Below are 20,227 nucleotides of genomic sequence, written 5' to 3'. Positions count from 1 at the left end.
ATGTATTGTGCACAGAAAATGAAGCAAAACATGGATTAGTGGCTCCTTATGACAATGGAATGGCTTGTAACTTTCCCTCTTTCCTTGATTTCAACTCAAAAAATCACAGATAGACCTAGCAACATCACCACAGAAAACTCCAGTTCATTTTCTGTTTGCATCAGGCATAAAATCAGCTTTATTATAGCACCTAAAGCAAACAACCTCGTCATTCTGAATGCTTGCAAAACACTGCCTTCATGAGGACTACATAGCTTCATACAAATTATTCGGTCTGACAAGGCCTCAGAGTTGTTACGTAAAATTAACTTTCAAAGCTGATTGTGATGTTCGTGTGATTTTGGTAGTGCACCCTCAGTCTCTTGAAAGAACGTTACTGAAGGCAACAGCTGTAACACTTAAACCAGCAGCCTCTGTTCTTGCCCCAAATCCAAGACTATCAGTACATCTACAGCAGCAGAGCCAGATACAATACTCCAAACCTCTTCCCTGGAGTTAACTTCGACAGAACAAGCTGGGAAACAACTTACAGAATATTTAAAAAACAAGATTAAGCCATGCCTGAAAGAAAATGGCCCTGGTCAGTGTAAGTATAAAAAAATCATAAGACAGTACATGTATTTGACAGCAACTGCTTTTAGGTACTGTGCATGTGCAGTTCCAGATTCCAAGCACAATTCAGGAAATAAAGATGACTCACATATAACTCATGTACCTCAACCATATTGATTCCACTGACTGCACTCGGACTCCTCAGATGGTTCCACTCACCTCAGTGCACCTAGGAGGATTTCTTGAAAAAGAGTTAACCATTTCTCCAAACTGAAATTTCTGCATATAAACGTCTGTCTTTGTTTCCCACTCTGAGCTTTTGAAGTGCTTTACACGTGAAAACTGATCCATTTCCTGCAGGATGTTTCGCATTAAGATTTGTTTCTAACTGATATCACTAATATGTTAAACAAATAAGAGTTGTACACACCTAAAGCTAAATTTAAAGAAGTGTGTAAGCTTTATGTATTATTCATGGTACAGTTTTGCCTAAAGCTGATGTAAATTATAACCTTGTTCCCACAGTGACATAAATCAGCTGTAAAGCAGCACACGTAGCTCCTAACTTCCCTCCAAATCCACTCTGCCAGGAGTTGAACAAGCGCTGATCCATCCAATTAGTTACATGCTAAAGTAACTGACTTCAGTGCATTTTAAAGTACCTGAACTTCCGTCCCTTCATATTCAAAGGCACTGGTTCAATACATATTTTGCAGCTAACAAACATGTAATCTGTCATATAACCAAGTTATGACTGATCAAGAAAACATTTTAAGTACTCTAAAATGTAGATGTAATGAAAGGTATGTGTATTTGCGTATCCCACGCTACATCTCTGGCATAAGCAGTAAGAAGAGCACTATGTACACTTGCATTCACTCTGATTATCCAATAAAGTTAGGGGGAAATTTCTTGCAAGTAAGAAAACCACTTTCATAATTTAGGTGTGCCATATTAAACCTTACACATAATACGTCTGAGTAGTTCATGAATAATGGATTAAGCATGCAACCAGTTTTCCTTCACATTTTTGGTCAGGAATTGAGAACAGTCACAGTCCGTTGGCATTCTTCACCACACAATCCTTAATCACATTAAACAATCTTTTAAAAGCCAACTGTGAAATGTTCATTAAAAAGTATTTAAGTTCTTTAACTTAAATAAATTCCCTATATTGCAGTCTTTCAGCACTAACATTTAAGCTTGTTGCCTCATGCCAGAAGGCTGTTACCTAGCCTAATTTTAACTATTCTAGTTTACTAAACTAATCTAGTCTAATTCAACTTAATCTAGTCAAATACCTGGTACAAATCAACAGAAACATTTACATATTTTATTTTCATGGATTTTCATTTTCCCCGGTGACTCAAGTTTTTTCTCCAAAGCAGCAAACTGCACTGGAAGACAATAAACAGCTCACCTGCAATTCTACCCTACCACAATGTTCCCTAACACCCTGTTAAAACCTCTGAGTTTTTCCACACTAAAACTGTTAGAGATGCCAGCCATTTTTTTATTGTTAGTGTAATATTTTTTGAAGCATTAAAAGCTGCTCATCATACTGAAGATCATACCATTCAAGGGCAGAGTGCACATAATTTGTTGGCCAAAAGTACAGCAATTTTGTAGAAGTTGAAGAGCTCAATGGAGTTGAGACTTGCCTTTCAAGTCTGTAGATAACCTTATGGACAATCCCAAAATACGGCAAGTCTAAATCTAGATTATACCATTCAGAAGACTGTGACCCTGCCAGCACACAACTGAGCACTAGCATAGTTCATTCAGGATTCTCCATGCCAAATTCAAAACAAAGAAGTATTAAAATATCATTTATTAAGTGAAAATGGGTTCTACTGCTAAGTGTCTGGAGATTTATTACCTTCTTGTAGGCACACCCAGTACATAATACAACCAACTTCACAGCCCATGCATCCTTGGTCTGTCAAAGAAGGCTTTTAAAAAGCTCTTACTTGCTCAATTAATTTTGAAATATGACAAAACCCTTGTTCTCCTAACACACACCTACTTTATTTCCTAAAATCATATTCTTACTACAAATAGTCATTACTCCTCCTAACCCCTAAGTAGACAAGGGTATATAAACTAAAACATTCTTTCATTACCATCCTTTTGTGTACAGATTATTCCAATATTATATCCTCTGGCCTGCCAAATGCCACTTTGCTCCACTGGTACCTTTCCAAACAATGATGCAAAGATCTTTTCCCTGGTCTAACACTTCATCATACCCCTTTGTGCATCCCTCCAGTGATTTTGTTTCCACCAGTTTCATCCATCTGTTCCCCATTGTAATTCACTCCTGCCTATCAGGACCCTCTCACTTTATGCCTCCTCCCTGCTGAGTCAGAGAGGATAGCAATCATCTACCCTTCTCAGCTCCCACAGTCCACTTCTTGAACTTCCAAAACAAGCAACTTCCAGGTCAGCCCTTCTGTCAGGAGGGAGGGACCACAAAATACAGCACATTATAATCTTCTAAACCTCTCTTGTCTTGGCAAAGATGACAACGTGTGGAGACCCCTACATCACACTGCCCAATGTTCTTTCTCTGACTGCCTGTGCCCACCTAGGCATCAGTCTTATTTTAAGAATGTGGGCACAGAATATAACTCAGCTGTATCTGAAGATTTAATAGATTATTGACTGCCTTGGTTAACACTGTCCAACCGCAATATATTAAAATGTATTGGTAAAAAGGCTTTGGACTATTTTTTTCACTCCAGGTTGCCATGAGCCAAGAGCACATACAGATTCAAGTAAGACTTCTCACCTAACTGACAGCAAGCTGTTTTATTTATGCAACATACTATTCCACCGGATGTCCGTGTCCTCAGACATGACTAGGAAGTGTACCTTACTTTGTGTTTGCATAGCAAAAATGGGGTCCTTATCCATGCCTTAGGCTCTGAGGTGCTATTGTGATAACACAGTAAACACCACTATCACCACCCATGGAAATGCACTCCACTTGCTTCATTCCCTGTGTCAAGCGGCCATTTGCATGTTGGCTCAAAGCTCCTTGCATTCATTAGATATACTGAGACAACCGAAGCATCTGAGTTTTGGTTGCTTGGTGTGGTTGGTTTTTTTTAAATTACAGAAATGTAATAGCAGACATTCTTAATGAAAGTCACCCAAGCTTCTAAGACACACATTTATCCTTTAATAATGGCAAATCCTGAGAGAAAAAACAAATAACTAGCATGGAGGAAAAATATTACCAGTTCCTTTTGCATGAAAGCAGAAAAGGGTTCACTGAAAATCTGTGACAATACCAGCGCTGCGGAACAATGGGCTCCAAAAGAAACATGATTCTGCCTTCGCCAAATTATAAGCATCTGAAAGGCATATAGGGTAATTTATGGAAATTCTGAATGCTCTCCATCCTGTGCTCTCTATTTGCAGTCCTGATGGTTATTTTGTAAATAACATAGAAAAACATAACGCTTCAGATGACCTGGAGTACCTGAGGTCTGGCAGTAACACTCCGTGCACAGCGTCCATAGCCCTGCTTGTGAGAATCACAAGACACAGGAAAGCTTAATGCTTAACATCCCTCTGGGACACAATATCTATCCCACCCAGCAGAAAAAGACATTTATCAATTAATCCCCTCCAGCTCTGGAGTAGTGACAATGTAGAGACAGCCTGGATGGCTACTTCTTTCCCGGTCACTTTGGAGAGACACAGTGACTGCAAGCCCAGGAAGAGTGTTACAGCTACGCTGTGATCAATACAAGCTCCATCTCCTCTCTCTGCAAAGCAGGAGAGGGTCAGGAAGGGAAACAATAAATATGAATGATAATTGGTTTTCCACACTACCCATAGCAAAGCACATTCTCGTTGATGAGCTCTGCAGCAGACAAGTTCCATTTCAATGCAAGACACTCCATCCCGCACAGTCACCTGAGGAACTAAATGCTCTTTATGAATCTCAGGGAAGATGTTCCCACATGAATGTATCTACATATAGAGAACATTAGTGTTTCCATCCCAGATTTGCAAATTTTGTAGTCATTCTTGCAGAACTCATACAGTGCTGAAAGGAAACAACTTCCATTACAGCCTCTTTCTCTCCCAAGAGCAGCTTTTACCCTTAAAATCCAGATACACACCTCTCAGCATGCCCTACGGGAATCCCGTATATAGACATTTGAGGATAAAAGGTTCCACTACGACCACAAAAAGTCATGGAAAGCGTTTCCTATTCCTCTGAGGACTGGAACACATGAGCACCCCATTTCCCAGGAGCAGCCCTGACTATGACCATGGATCATTGCAGTCCCGCTTCAGGCACTTTCGATCCCATATTGTAAACCAGTAAACCTGAACTCCATTACTGCTCAGTCGGGCTAAACATTCATATAACTTGTTTAATTTTTCAACAACTACTGCTGTGCTGTAATGCCAAATGCTTCACCAAAATCCCAAACCACACAGACCAAGATGGACGGGAGGCAACAGGCGATCTGTACCTCTATGCACTCTCATATACATATATACATTTTATTAACTGCCTCACTGTCAGGGAATTGTTCCAGAATTTGCTTAATAAAATTGCTCATGACAGCTAAGCCATGGGATATGCCCAGTGCATGCAAATCAGAGTTTTAAACATTTTTCATGCACTTAACAGAAAGCACGTTACATGCCAAATTTGTAGTCATAGTTCACATCCTTATATGCAATCTTCACCGTTTGTGGTCTCCCCACATAAAGAACAAAATTAGACTACCAGCATACGGTCCGTTACATTTGGGCCATTAACAAGGTGAAGGATGTCATCAATATTGCAGCAGATCTGGCACCAGTTAAAGCAAATCTGCATAGATGAAAGAGCAATCATTAAGGCTTTACAGGCTTGCATTCCTCCAGAGTGTCAAAAATCCTCCCCACATGCCCTCAAGTGCTGGAGTTTGGTTTTGATCTCTGATTTAGCTGAAAGATGTGTAAAAGCAGGCACAATATTATCCATTGACTAAGTGCCTGAGACAGCCCTGTGTGTTGTTTATTCCAGTAAGCGCATAAAATATCTTGCGGTCATGAAATGTGTCAGAATGATGTTTACTTTGAACAGAAATACACAGTTATCTTGTTCATAAAGCAGAAACCTCTCTCTCGGCAACAAAACTCAACTCATGGTATTTCTGCAAGAAATACTGCTACAGGAATTCCAGTGCACCTTTGGGAGGACAGTACTTCCCCTTTTATTTCCGTCCTTTTTAAGCATATATTTAGGTGTTCTATTTCAGGAATACATGGGAAAGGCTACATAGTTCAAAATGAGAAAAACAATATTCTGTAGAAGCTGATCCAATTTTAATTACAAAACAATTTTAATTGCTTTGTATGCAATCTGTATGGACACAATAGGAAAACAGAATTCATTAAACTGGCTTCCCCCCGGATTCATAGCTTTTCTTCATCATTCAGCCTGCAGGATAAAACACTCAGAATCCTCCTCCAGCAAACATTTTGGTTTCTGCGTAAGCAGTGAATCCTCTGGAGAGAGAAGAGGCAGAGAGAGGTTAGAAAATGCAATTCCTTCTGTATCTCTCAGAGAAGCACCAAACATTATATAGGGCACAAACCAGCTCTGCAGGTTCACCACAAACGTAGCTCTTTCTTCTCAGAGTACTGTCAAGTCAACCAGTTAGGAATTTCAAAAAGGATTTACATGTCACTGTGCCTACCTGCTTGTTCCTTAAAGAACCAGAAACTAGGAGAGGGGATAAAAACCAGTTTTGATGCAGTGAACAGAAAAAAGGAAGTTCCCCCCTCAGCAGATTACCTGTGTGGCCAAGACTGAAAGTAAAGAGGTTTACTTCATAGAAAAAAAAGGGTAATACAAATAATACTAGTAATATTGAGACAGGCAGGAAGTAAGAGAACCACAGAGGTCAGTTGAGGGCAGGAGAAGAGCGAGGACATCACAGGCTTAACTAGCATCCTGCCTGGACATCAAGAAGCATATATTATCACTTGGGCCATACCTGCCAACTCCTGGTAGAGTTTTCAACTTTCGTGGACTACCACCAAAGCACAGCTTGGCTAAGCAGAAGGAGGGCACCAAAATCGCTGTTGGAAATCAGTGCCCTCAAAACAACCAAAAGCTCCACCTCTGGATGGTGGGGAGAAGAAGAAAGAAGGAGAAGGCACCTAAATCCATATCTGCATCTTCTATTTCCTGATTAATAAAAGATATGGCCAGCCAGAGCTCTTAAAAGCAAGTTAATGGAAATGCAAACAAAAGTTCTTCCATCCTCAGAATACCAGCTATATATGGAAAAACTGAAAAGGAAATACAACTCTTTTGTGGTTTTTGGATTACAATCTCTGATAACAAAGCAGCAGCATAAATATTCCCAGACTAAAAAAGAACTGTAAAAAGACATTAGTTGGAGCTATGAATACAAAAACATTCAGTTTGTATCTATTTTTTCATGACACAGTAAGACAAAAAACAAGGGCAAACACTGGAAGGGTGTAGTCAATACTGCCATCTTCTCTGCAATGCACCATGTAACCGCTGAAATCTCTACACAACTAGAGTCTTGCTCTCTTCCCCATACATACCAGCATCCAAGTGCCGGAATTTCTTCTTCTACAGTAGTATTTTCATCCCTTTACTTAAGTTAAAACTCAGACCAACTACATAATTACTTCGTGCAGTCTCATCATCACAACACGAACTAAGCACTTCCTTACTGTGTTTCCCCTGAAATGACATCATAAACTCTTCTGGGCAAGATACAAACCAGCCTCTGAATGTCAAAAAGACACAGGATGAAAACTGCTACTTATTTGGTGCATATAATCCACACACAAAAAATAATCAGAACTGTCCTGAACACACTGTCCTGAAACTGTGTAGATTATTGTTCATCTTTCACTTAGATGTGCCACTCTTTCTACTTTAATGCCCACAAGTTAGCAGCATCATTTGGTTTGGGGACTGATGATTCCCACTCAAGTCTTCTCTGTTCTGGTGGCTGTAAAGTAACAACTGCCAGACCCTCTGAGAAAACTAATCCGGAAATCCTGGCGCCATGAGTGGATTCTCCAGTCAAAACAGAAAAGCCTCTCTGGATCTGCACCTAGCAACTGGCAGGGGCACCGCAAGCTGCTGGAACGATTTCATGTGAACGGCTGAGTCTGCATGCTGAATCATTCACGGCACCGTCTGTAAAAGCCTCTGCTGTTTCCTTCTTTTCCCCGGATGGAGCTAATGAAAATTCACATAGAGCAGGAGAGTCAGTGTGTCTGATGCACTCCACCTGTTGGCACACTTAACATCTGGAGAGAAATCCTTGAAGTCACCTAAGTTCAGGCTGGCACTGCACAGCTTCAGAGTTCAGTTCGCACCCTGGGTAGCGGTCCCATCTAACACAAGAGCAACCATCACTCTCTGACCGCGAAGTATTTACCTTTGTTACCCAGTTTTAAAGTAACAGAGCGGAAGTGAAGGATCAGCTGTATTTTATTCTGAAAAACGTAAAGAAATAGGATTAAAAGTATGTTCTATAGCATCTCTGTGGCATGCATAGCACTCCGTAGAGCCTCTCATCTGCGCTTTTGCAACTACTGTTCAAAGAAATAGCCACGCCTCATTTATCACTCCACTATAGGGCTTGGAGTTTCTGTCCGTAAAAATAAAAACAAAAGCAAAACCAAAAAAAAACCCACCAACTGATCCTGATCCTGCAGAGTACTTTTGTACTAGACACTGTTGCTAAAAGCATTCAAAAAAAAAACCAAAAATCAAGACTCTGTCATCCCAGAAGAGATTACAGGTTCAAATCCAAGATTACAGCCACAGATCCTAAACACAGCTATTTTGTAAGCACCTACTAAAACTAATGCTACTCATAGTTTAACCACCACCAACTGTTTAAGATGCTCCACACAATACTTCAGATTTTGCACTTAGAAGGACACTGTTAGGAACACAGTTACCGTTTCACATGTTTTAGTATCAGAACTATAAAACACATCTTTAGTCATTCACAAAATCATTTTTTCTTTTTTTTTTTTCTTTTTGAAAACCGAGATTGCATCTATACTAACACTACTAAAAGTCTCCAAGCATTCTGGGGTACCCATGCTAGCAAACTGCTAGGGCATCGCCTGACAAAAATCTGGTCTGTGCCAATTAGCATTCCTGCTACCCAGTTCCCAGGCATTGCCTGGCAGATAGAAGGGTCCAGGAATGACTCCCAAATAGCAGTTCACAAGCAGGCACTCTGTTTTGGAGACAGAAACATCTGACTAGCCTTCGTGCCTGGAAACAATACAAATACATGATTACAGTCTGAACTTTATGCATCAGTATACACAGGATCTCACCATTAACTTGAAATTGTTCGTGACTGCTTTTTAGTGTCTTTAATAAATAATGAAGCCCTTTTGTAGATTCTCCTCATAATGTATGGGTTTGAGGGGATGACAGGATTGTTTGTTTGATTTTTTCCACTTTGCAATCCTATTTTTTTGTTGTTTCTGTTGCAGTTATATGTAAGGGCAGAAAAAGCAGGCATACAGACTGACTGTAGGAAAGAGGTCTTACACAGTGTTATCAGAAATACTCAAAGTTATCTTCACAACATATGCCCTTTTACAGTAAGTTTATGTACTACAATATCAAGACAAAAAACAGCCAGGTGCAAATCCTGTTTTTCTGTTTGGTTGTTGTTTTTTTTTAAAGCACAATTCTCTTCCAAGGAGAGTTGCCATGGGGAAAATATCACTGTGAGATAATATGTTTGCAGGGAGCAAAGCATGTCTTCAGTCCAGATTGTTTATTTCTTCTTGAGGTTTAAGTAAACAAGGGAAAAATAACAAGTGTTTTTAATGAAGATATTGACTCATTTAACATTTTACTAGAGGAAGACTTTAAAGAGCAATCATTTTACAGCCACTTAATACTTATGTTTCTTACTGTAACTATCTTAAATGGCCAGAATTCCAATTATTACAGGAGTTATTTCTGTTTGCAAACCCTTCTGCTGAAAAAGAACTCATGGGATTGTGCTGGTTTTGGCTGGGATGGAGATAATTTTCTTCACAGTAGCTGGTATGGAGCTATATTTTGAGTTTGTGCTGAAGGCAGCGCAGAGATGTTTTTGTTGTTGCTGAGCAGGGCTTACACAGAGTCAAGGACTTTTCTGCTTCTCACACCACCCCACCAGCGAGCAGACTGGGTGTGCACAAGAATCCGGGCGGGGACACGACTGGGATGCTGACCCCAACTGGCCAAAGGGATATCCCACACCATATGATGTCACACTCAGCATATAAAGCTCGGGAGAAAAGAAGGAAGGGGAGGACATTTGGAGTGGTGGCGTTTGTCTTCCCAAGTGACTGACGCGTGATGGAGCCCTGCTTTCCTGGAGACGGCTGAACACCTGCCTGCCCATGGGAAGCAGTGAATGCATTCCTTGTTTTGCTTTGCTTCTGCAGGCAGCTTTTGCTTTACCTATTGAACTGTCTTTATCTCAGCCAATGAGTTTTCTCACTTTCACCCTTCTGATTCTTTCCCCCAGGAGTGAGTGAGCGGCTTGTGGTGCTTAGTTGCCTGCTAGTGTTAAACCACAACAGTCATATAGCCCACACCTCATTTCCAGCTGTGAGCAACCTTGAAAAGTTTTAAATATATACACTTAACCTTATATAGATTGGTATGATCCATTTCATCTCAAGTTTCCATCATTACTTTCAGTCAGGGGAAACTTTTCCTCCAAATGTAACAGTACTAGAGCATCAACATTCATTCTTCATCCCTGGGTCCTCCTTAATCAAGTTTCTCAGCAACTCCTGTGAACGGCAACCATGAACAGGATGATTACCGTTCACACTTGGCCTACTACTGCCATAATTAACCATAAGCTGGAGAACAGCATCTATCTTGTCAACACACTGAAATGGCAAGAGCTGATTATCAACACAGCTCCATCAAAAACAACGTATTAAACCCTGAAAAGAGGAAAACAGGAACACTTTTATGAACTGAGTGCCTGTAGCTGGAAAGGATAAAATAAACTGGCAGTGGAGGACTGAAGGAATAAAGAGTGCTTGGGGCCTCTTCTTTTTAGTTTTATGCCACAAAGAAAGTGATTTAGTATTAATTTAGTTACTGCTGAATTATTACAATTGTGTTTTCACGGTCAAACAAGAAACTAAAACAGAGTGAGAACAAGGTAATCCCATAGGAACAAAAAGATCATTTGTAAGGCCTAGCAAGGATCTCTAGCAAGGATCTCCAAGAAAGCAAGGCTAGGGAGAAAAATGAGGCTGTATTTAAGCAAACAAAGAATGAAGAAACAGACAGGCAGCCTCAGCTGAAGAAAAAACTGTGAGGAGGTATTTTCCATATGCAGCTGGGAAATACACAGCGAAAGTAATTTGGTGACAGCTTGACTTCAACAGGAAAAGGACAGAAAGATTATTTGGACATTATGAACCTTGCCAACAGGTTGATATTATCCACAACAGGGAGCGGAGCAGGTGTGCAAAAACAGAGAATAAGAAGAAGAGAGCCACTTTCAGTACGTTTGATTTAATGAGCCAAAATACCCAGAAGGACAGACACTTGTGCTACAGGGAACAAGCGTTTTATTACGGAAAGCATTGCATTCCAGTCTTCCCAACCCACCTGCTTTTTTTGAGGGAGAAGAGAAAAATCAGCTGCCATTTCTCCCATTCTTGAGTTTTTAAAACCTTGAGTTTTTAATATACTGTCTGTTCCAGGGGACCAGCAACAACCATCCAGGCAAAATCCAGACCCCCTATTTCACCTTCCCATGGAAAAGGCACTAATATCTTCTTTTGTTAAAGGTCATTTCAGATTAATTTATATACATTACCATATCATTCCTGACCTATACAGAAACCTCAATCTACACAAATACAGCCAAAAAGTGAAAACACAGTACTTCCTCACCAATGATTCATTTTGGCTCTACTCTTAGGTCAATTAATTCTGCCAAAAGATTGCTTCTCAGCAGCCTCCTATATTAGATCTGTATCAGTGTGCTGAAGGTGCCTAGACAGGCAAAAGCATCTCAAGGTGCAAGAAGACTAAGCCTCATGAGGTGCCAAATGCCCGTTCAAGATGGAAGAGCGTATGAAGTTCTTGCAAGCATAAAGCGCCCTGTATCTTACAGGAGTCACTTTCTACGTCACAGGATCAAACCAATGATTTGCAGTTTGGAGATCTAAGCTGTGCTGCATTGTATTATTGATTTTCCAGTTGCCTTTTACTATTACTACAGCTCTACCCCTACTGTTCAGCCAGTGTCCAAACATGCATGACAACAGAGAATGTAAAAAATTTTATTCAAAGCTGTAAGAAAAATGAAAGGTGAATAAAAGTAAAAAGACTACATTTTAAACCAGCAGCTATCCTTTTAGCTTATCCCTGCTAACTAGCTAACTTTGTCTAAGGATACCTGCATTCTTCACATTTTTTTCCTCCACACTGCAGCCCTACACCTCAACAATCTACTGAAATACTTATCATCTAGACTGCTTGTATTTACTGAAACACACATTCACCTTCAACCCTGGATCAGGCAAGTCTTTAAAGCACACATGCAAGTTCCCCCACCTTTGTTTACTAGCAATCAAAACATGAATGACAATGTCAACTGCAATACACAGGAAATACACAGTTAAAATGAAAGGTAGGAGCATTGTCTTTAGGACAGTGAATTTTCAGATTTTGTTCATTAATCAGACAACATGGAGTGTGGACAAAAACTAATTCAACATCACTAATAAGCTTTATCCAACACAAAAGCAGCTCAGCTGCAGTTAGTGTATATTGGATAAAATCCTGCATAAACCAACTTGGTAAGTATTTTCATTTAAGAGTAACAAGAAAGAACAACAGAGTTTGTGCATTGGTAGTGACATGTTAAGTATTACATATAGATATGTGCCTTCCCCCTACCAGAGATATAGAAACCAAAGTAAATAAAGCATAGAATCATAGAATGGTTTGGGTTGGAAGCGAACTTAAAGATTACTTAGCTCCAACCCTTCTGCCATGGGCAGGGACACCTCCCACTAGACCAGGTTGCTCAAAGCCCCATCCAGCCTGGCCTTGAACACTTCCAGGGATGGGGCATACTGAGTTTCACAAACACTTAGCAAAATGCATCAAGACAATCAATTTCTTAATTCGGTAATGAAAAACTCCAAACACCCTAGTAACTTTCTAGTAGCACTTTCTACTCCTTGTTTCCTTTGCAGCCCTGGAAGGAGCTAAGAGCACATCCATAAGTGCTTTTAAAAAGAAAACATGTTACTGCAAATTTAATCAAACACATGAAATGACAACAGACATAGCTTTAATCCATAGGCTTAGCCTAATTACAGAGGCTTCTCATCTGCAACTCTCACCAAGAGTACCTGCTGTAACTGTACAATTAGAGGCTCAAGCATGAAGTTAGAAATGCAAGCCCTGGTATGCGGTTTCTAAAATATGTCAACAGAACACGGCACAGAATCCATCCTAACTTACATCCCCTTCTTTCTCTCGTCTTACTATTTTGAACTGTTACAGCATCATCCCAGCAGCTCAAGGCGCTTGCTGGTTATGGTTCTGACATCACTTACAGGATAAATATAAATTCACTAAATCTCCTGCCTGCTGTCTACATAATCCCTTAACCTTTCCCTTTCCGCAGCTAAGGTTCTCTGCCTTCTTCTCATCTCTGGCCTCTCTGCTGTTTTCATTTCTCATGCTGCCTTCCCTCTCCCACTTATTTTTCCAAATCGTACACATTCATCATATCTTAACAGTAAGATTCATGGGCACTGCTCTTTTACCTCATAGCCTGCTTCAGCATGTTATTCTGTCTTTTGCACTTTATTGAGGGATGGGAAGTTTAAAGAGAGTTCTTCAGTTAACAGATTTCTATTAAATTTAGCATCTGCCCACAAGAGACAGACCAAGCAGAAAATATTAAGCAAGAAGGTAAGTTTCCAGTCATCAATGTGCCACGAAAAGAACTAGACAGGGCAGTGTATATCCCATTTTTTAAAAAAGAAAAAATCAAACTAAAACATAATACCAAACTACAGGAAGCAGTACTCAAACTGCATATAAACTGCTTCTGAATTAAGATTAAAAAGGCATGAGGCCATCTTACACTATTGGACCACCAACAGCAGAAAGAAATGAGCCTTCTCAGATTTCATCATGCTCATTTTTACTTATGCAAAAGAAGGTAAAAGGTCTAAGAACAGACCACATGTAAACCAAAGCTTTGCTCTGCTTGTTTTCTTCCTGATTTCTAAACCAGTTTTTAAAAATTATGTCTTCTCCTTGCTCAAAAGCTGGACATACACAGAAATTCAAGTTTGTTCTTTTAAATGGCAATCAAGTAATCATTTAGATACATATAAAAAAAAATCAGTAGTGTAGCCAGGTGATATTTTGGGGGATATCTATACAGATATTTGTTTGGAAAAGCTCATACAATGCAAAACCTGTGGCATAATAAAGGCCCCATCGCTACATAGTTTTACATATGGGCTGAGGCACAAGAAGATCCAGTCATACAGTATTTCTACAAATGAACACACAGACAGCAAAGTTCACTACCACTGTCAATAATAAGCTCCAGCTGAGAGAAAAGCCTCATTCATGCCAACCTCATCGCCAGTTTTGCCACAGCTGGACCTGACCAGCTCAAGGAGAAATTAAACCTTGCATTAATTTAAAAATTCAGTAATACATTAAATGTAGCATTTTTCATGAGTGAGCTTATAATTTTTTATTAACCTCATATAGAGAAATAAATTTAGAGTTATAATGGTTACTAATACATGCTCATATTTTAAAAAATCTAGAGGAACAGTAGCATGCTCGAGAGTCACTTCAGTTAAACAAGATATACTGAAACCCATGCCTTAAAGAAATGCTTTAAATAAGAGCACGCCAGTGGCACCACTGAACCCAGGCTGTACTTACGTATCTCATAACAAACAGTCTACCATAACAGGACCCTGACAGTTAACTTTAGTCACAACTGAAATAAGCACAAGTAATCTTAAGAACAAGCCAGACCAAAAAAAATCTGTTTTTCCTTACTGTTTAAGATGTTTAGCCTATTGTTACTAAAAGGTCAGTTAGGTGTTTTTAAGTTTTTGCAGGAAGCCTGCAAAAAAGAGAATAAAGTGCTTGTTATGTCAATTACTTAGAAAACAAGTATCTCATTAGTATATCCAGAAAGGAGGTCCTCCTGCTGCTCCAGACACTTTTCCAATAGTTATGAAGACCTGCTTCCCCCACTGCCCTCTTTCTAGCCTTGGTCTGTGCTTTATCAGGCAGCCTGCGCAAGCAGGTCACCTCTCTTGCACACGGCAACAGACAGCGGCCGCTGACCCTTCAGGCTGTTTTTCATAACCTCACCATTTTAGCTGTGCCACTACAACTTCACCCAACTGCTGCTGTAAGTCTGCCCGACATCGGGGTCCCAGAGGGGCTTCACAACCAGCCGAAAAACATGGGAAAATAAATGTCATCACAAGAATTAGTTAAGCGTCCCTCGGGCCCCAGCCCTTTCTCATGTCTGTCACCACTTCAGCTAATTTGCAGTCATGAAGTCTCTCAGATGAGGAGGATGACACACTGAATCCCGACCTTTAAGCTGCAAACCTAGCCTTGAGCAACTTGGTGACCTACATGGCAGCCGCACAGCTCGGTAGCTAGTTGGCTGGAGTCTGCAAACGCATGATTCATCTCTGATTCTCCCCACACCACCCCATATGCTGTCACTAGACTCGTTGCTATAAAATATAATTTTCAACAGCAGGCTCTATTACCCTCTTGGCTTGCTGAAACACCACTTTGAAAGAACTTTAATAGTAAAAAGAAAAAAATTTTTTTTTACTACATAATGTTTACTATGAAATTTACACAGGGAGACAAAAAAAAAAACTTCTTATATATGTCTAAAACTACAAATTGAGTTTTAGAAGGTTCTTATTTTTGCCAACTTACAGTATCACATGCAGCACCTAAATACATCTGCTCCTGCTTACTTTTCCTAACGCTACTTCCTAACATTTTAGCTGAGTAACACACAATTCTGGTTGCACATTTCATAGGGCCAAAGACCTACACTGCATCTGCAAAGATTTTAATTAGCAGTCATCTCTGCGCTGAAGTGGTATTGGGACCCTCTGATACTAGCCTATGTGTACAAGCCAACTGCTGGAAAGATACGCTTGAAAAAGTAGGGTTTGACGAAATTTAACATGAGAAAATGCAGCTAATCATCAGCTACACATATCACCATCCAAATTAGTTGCATATCTCCCCTCCTTTCACCCTGAAAATGCACAGCTAGAATTTCAGTCATCACCATTCCTTACTGCATCCCACGTCCTTAAGAGACTCTGTTGGCATTTCTCAGTGTTGTAGAATTAGGCTTTCTTATCCTCCTAATGACCAAAACACAGCTGTCCAACATGTTCCAGCTCGCACAACCCTGGTATCTCTGCCCTTAACCCAGCAGCACATCGTCTGCGCTATTTTGTCCCACTGAATATGCATCGATAATGCATATACACAACTAAGTTGCAACCTTTTTTTTTTTCCATTCAAAAATAAAATTGTGTCATTGTGAAAGCTCCTAGCGAGCTTTGTTCACATTATGAAGTGCAAATACAGATCTGATCGAGAGGCTAAAGACAAAAAGTTGAGTGGTTTGAGATTCGTTAGTCTAGGATCTTAACAGCTATGCACATATAAGAGGATAAATAAACTATACAGCTAAATTATACATCCTCTGTACACAGAGTCATAGGTAGCTATCAATAGATAGGATTAAGCAGTTTGAAACATGTGGCACAGGGAATAGTGAAAGGTAAGTCAGAACTATAAAATATCATCATTAATTCCATGTTTCTGCTCAAGTGACAAAGAGCAAAGTAACTCCTCACACTAGGATCTGCATTTACATTTAGAATTTCAGTACCTAAAAAATCCTAGGGAAAAACAACAGGAGCCATTCCCACAGTTTAAATATTTTTGGTCAGTGTACAGACTCAAGAAAACTAGTTATAGACAAGTTTATAATAGAATTCAATTTTCAGGATTACCCTTAGAACTATAATAGTTAAAACATTTTCAACTGTGGTGTAAAGCACTTTTCCCCTGCATGCATTACATGTGGAAGGAGCCACAACAACACAGTAGGATTCAACTGGTTCTGAGCTCATCACCTCACCTTGCACAATGTAACACCTAAAGTAATGACTGGTTTTTTTCTACCCTGGGGGCGTGGAAGGGCATGCTCCTAGTACATATAAATCTGTTGAGCGCTATAAATCACAGATCTGCAATGACACCATCTCAAGATTTTGACTTTAAATTCATCGTTGTTTAAAGACACTTAATTTTTAAAGATGCCAAATAAGTTATGCAAAGCTTGCATTAATCTCTGAGCAAAAACTCTGAAGGCCATCCTGTTTCTTACCCATTAAAGCCATGATCTCATAACCACACTATTAATTAATAAGAGTACTACAATGATGCAGGTACAAGATGTTTCAGTAATATCCTGTTACTTCCACGCTACATGCTATCTGAGTGTAACAAGTACACAAATATGGACTGAGAGACAAATGCTGGAGAGCAGCCCTGCAGGAAGGGGTCTGGGGGTGCTGGTTGACAGCAGGCTCGGTATGAGTCAGCAGCGTGCCCTGGCAGCACGGAGGGCAAGCCACAACCTGGGGTGCATCAAGCACAACACAGTCAAAAAAAGGTGATTATCCTGTGGTACTCAGCATTGGTACAGCCTCACGTCGAGTACTGTGTGCAGTTCTGGGCCCCACAATTTGAGAAGGATGTGAAGGTCCTTGACTGTGTCCAGTGGAGGGCAACAAAGCTGGTGACAGGGCTGGAAGGCATGTCCTGTGAGGAGAGGCTGAGCACTCTGGGCTTGTCTAGTTTGGAGAAAAGGAGGCTGAGGGGTGACCTCACTGCTCCCCACAGCTTCCTGAGGGGGAAAGTGGAGAGGGAGGTGCTGATCTCTCCTGCCTGGGATCCAGGCTGTATGGGAATGGTCCAAAGCTGCACCAGGGGAGATTTAGGCTGGACATTAGGAAGCATTTCTTTACCGAGAGGGTGGTCAAACACTGGAACAGGGTTCCGAGAGAGGTGGTTGACGCCCCAAGCCTGTCAGTGCCTTAAAAAGGAGGCATCTGGGCAATGGCCTTCATCATATGCTTTAACTTTTGATCAGCCCCGAACTGGTCAGGCAGTTAGACTGGGTGATCATTGTAGGTCCTGTCCAATTGGACCTGTTCTATTCTGGGTCCTTTGGAACTAATAAAAACCAGAATTTGGTCCAGGTAAAAACATAGCTTGCATCTCATGGCACTTAATTTTTTTCAGCCATAGTTGGTCCATGTATAAGACCACCAACTTGATGTAAAGCTGTGGATATTTCATGCTACCAGAAAGATAGAAGGACCAACTGTGAGTGACAACTTCCCAAAGGACCACTCACATGTTCCAATCCAGATGCCAAGCTCATCTCCGTGGTTCTATGAATGCCATGGAATTTTCAAACAGGGGGACTTGTTTTCTAATGCTCACAGTTTAAGAATCTGCAAGACTTCCATAATGCACCAGAGTTCGGATCTGTTAGGACGCCTAAAATACCCCTGCTTGCACACACTACAAACATTGCTGCTCCACCAGAAATTCAGACTCCATACTCTTTGCCTCCTTATCCTTATGACTTGAAAGGGACTAAAGTAATGAGAAAGAGGGACTACAGCAAAGCTGCTTTCCTTCCAGTTGCACAACTTACTATCACCGAAAATCCTCCTGTAAGTTATCTTTTGCCTTAAATTAGGAGGAAGGGGGAGCAGCACTTCATTTTGAATTCTGCCCGCTATCTCAGAAACAGCGTTCCCTGACCCCGCACGCCGCGGGGCCTTGCTCCCAAGCCAGGGCTTTCCCGGCCGCGCAGCGCTGGTCCTGACCGCGGATCCCCTTGGCAGCAAGCAGCGCCCTCCGGGGCGCTCCCCCGCCGAGGGTCTCCCTCCCCGCCCGGGCCGGCAGCTCCCGGGGCCGCCGCAGCCCAGCGGGCTCCTTCCCGCGGCGATGCCCCGCCGGCGGGGAGCGCGGCGGACCCCGCGGCTCCCGCAGCGGCCGGGCGGGCTCGGTGCCGTCCTGTGCAACGCCGTGGCGCAGCGCCACGGAGACGCGCCGCAGGTGCGGGGAGCCCCGCGCAGGGGAACGGGGCGTGCGGGGAGCCCCCGCCGCGGCCGCGCCGCGCCGAGCCGCCGCCCGGGCCCTCCGACCGGCTCCGCGCCGCCGAGCCCGCCGCCTGAGTCCCGGCCCGGCTCCGCGCCCCCGGCCCGGGGTGCCGCCGCCCGCCGAGCCTCCGCCGCCGCCCCTCTCCCCGCCGGCACCTGGATGTGACAGGAGATCTCGGAGTCGTCCAGCAGCCGCACGGTGCATTTCATCTCCGGGCTCAGCGACCTGATGCTGGAGCTCCGGAACCGGATCATCCCGGCAGCCCGCCCGCCGCCGCCGCCGCCCCGCAGGCAGCCGCAGGGGGCCAGCCTGCAGCGGCGCCCGGCCGACCGCGGCACGGCGCGGCACAGCGCGGCGCGGCGCGGCACGGCACGGCGCGGCACGGCACGGCGCGGCGGCGCCGCCCCTCAGCCCCGCGGCGCCCCGCCGCCGCCGCCCGCCATCCGCCCGCCCGCCCGCCGCGCCTGGGGCCGCCGCGCCTGGGGCCGCCGCTGCGTCAGACTCCAGCCCGGCCCGGGCCGCGGGGCACCGCTCCGCCCTCGCCCGCTCCGCCGCCCCAGCCCGCCCCGGCGGGGCTCCGCGCCGTCGGGCCGGCGGAACGGGGCAGCCCGGGAGGGAAATGGTCAGCGCGTTTGCTCGCCTTCCCCGCCACGGGCGTGCTTCGCCTGGTTTTGAGTGCGCACACAAGAGCCGGGTACTCGCGTGGGAGGGGAGCGCCCGGTGCCTCGCAAAGGGCGGCATCTCCTCAGCTGCCGGCGGGGAGTGAGGTCCGCACGCTGCCCGAGGGCCCACAGCGTGGGTCTCCGAGACATCCCAACGCAGCCCGACGCGGGAGCAGGACCCTTTGAAAGGCGTGTATGTGTATATATATAGTCATATATACAAGCAAATTTCCAAAAGAAGATGGGTGTGGTGTAAGGAAACAGAAGAAAACATAATGCAACTTCACGTAAGAGTGGAAGTCCTGGAAACTTGTTTCCTCAGGGAAGAAGAGTGGTCCGTTAGGGAGGAGTGGTCTCATGCCATTTCTTGTGCAAGTGGGAAAGAAAATACAGCACCCGGTGGCTCCACTGGTATGCTTTCCGCCACAGAAAAAAGCTATGCACATTTGTGCAAAACCTCGCAGAAAGAAAGCACTTAAAGTTGACCAGCCTTGACGAGCACTGTATTGAAAAAGAATGCCCTTTTTCGGTGTGAAATGAAAAACAGCCAGGGCTAAATGAGACAAAGAGAAAAAAGATACTGATGGTTGCACACAAGGTGTATTTAAGTCATTTTGCCTGTTGTCCTTGATCACCTCTAAACTTCCATATTTTGAAAATAGTTCTGTGAGAATGTAATGTTCTTTTGAAAATCCAGTGGAAAAGGCGA

At 42.8% G+C, this 20,227-nt stretch overlaps 1 protein-coding gene across 1 annotated transcript in view; it reads right to left on the bottom strand.

The window, feature by feature from the left end:
• The window catches only part of FRMD3 (FERM domain containing 3), a 153,307-nt gene extending 134,116 nt beyond the window's left edge, over positions 1-19,191 (bottom strand). The window contains exon 1 of the mRNA XM_075078982.1: positions 19,012-19,191. Coding sequence (XP_074935083.1) covers positions 19,012-19,110 — 99 coding nt within the window. The 5' untranslated portion in view covers positions 19,111-19,191. The remainder of the gene's footprint in view (positions 1-19,011) is intronic.
• Between the last annotated feature and the right edge of the window lie 1,036 nt (positions 19,192-20,227).

The sequence above is a fragment of the Phalacrocorax aristotelis genome, chromosome Z (genome assembly GCF_949628215.1).
Source record: "Phalacrocorax aristotelis chromosome Z, bGulAri2.1, whole genome shotgun sequence".
Classification (NCBI taxonomy): domain Eukaryota; kingdom Metazoa; phylum Chordata; class Aves; order Suliformes; family Phalacrocoracidae; genus Phalacrocorax; species Phalacrocorax aristotelis.
The sequence above is the reverse complement of the archived record's forward strand: the minus strand, read 5'-3'. Positions and strand labels throughout refer to the sequence as shown.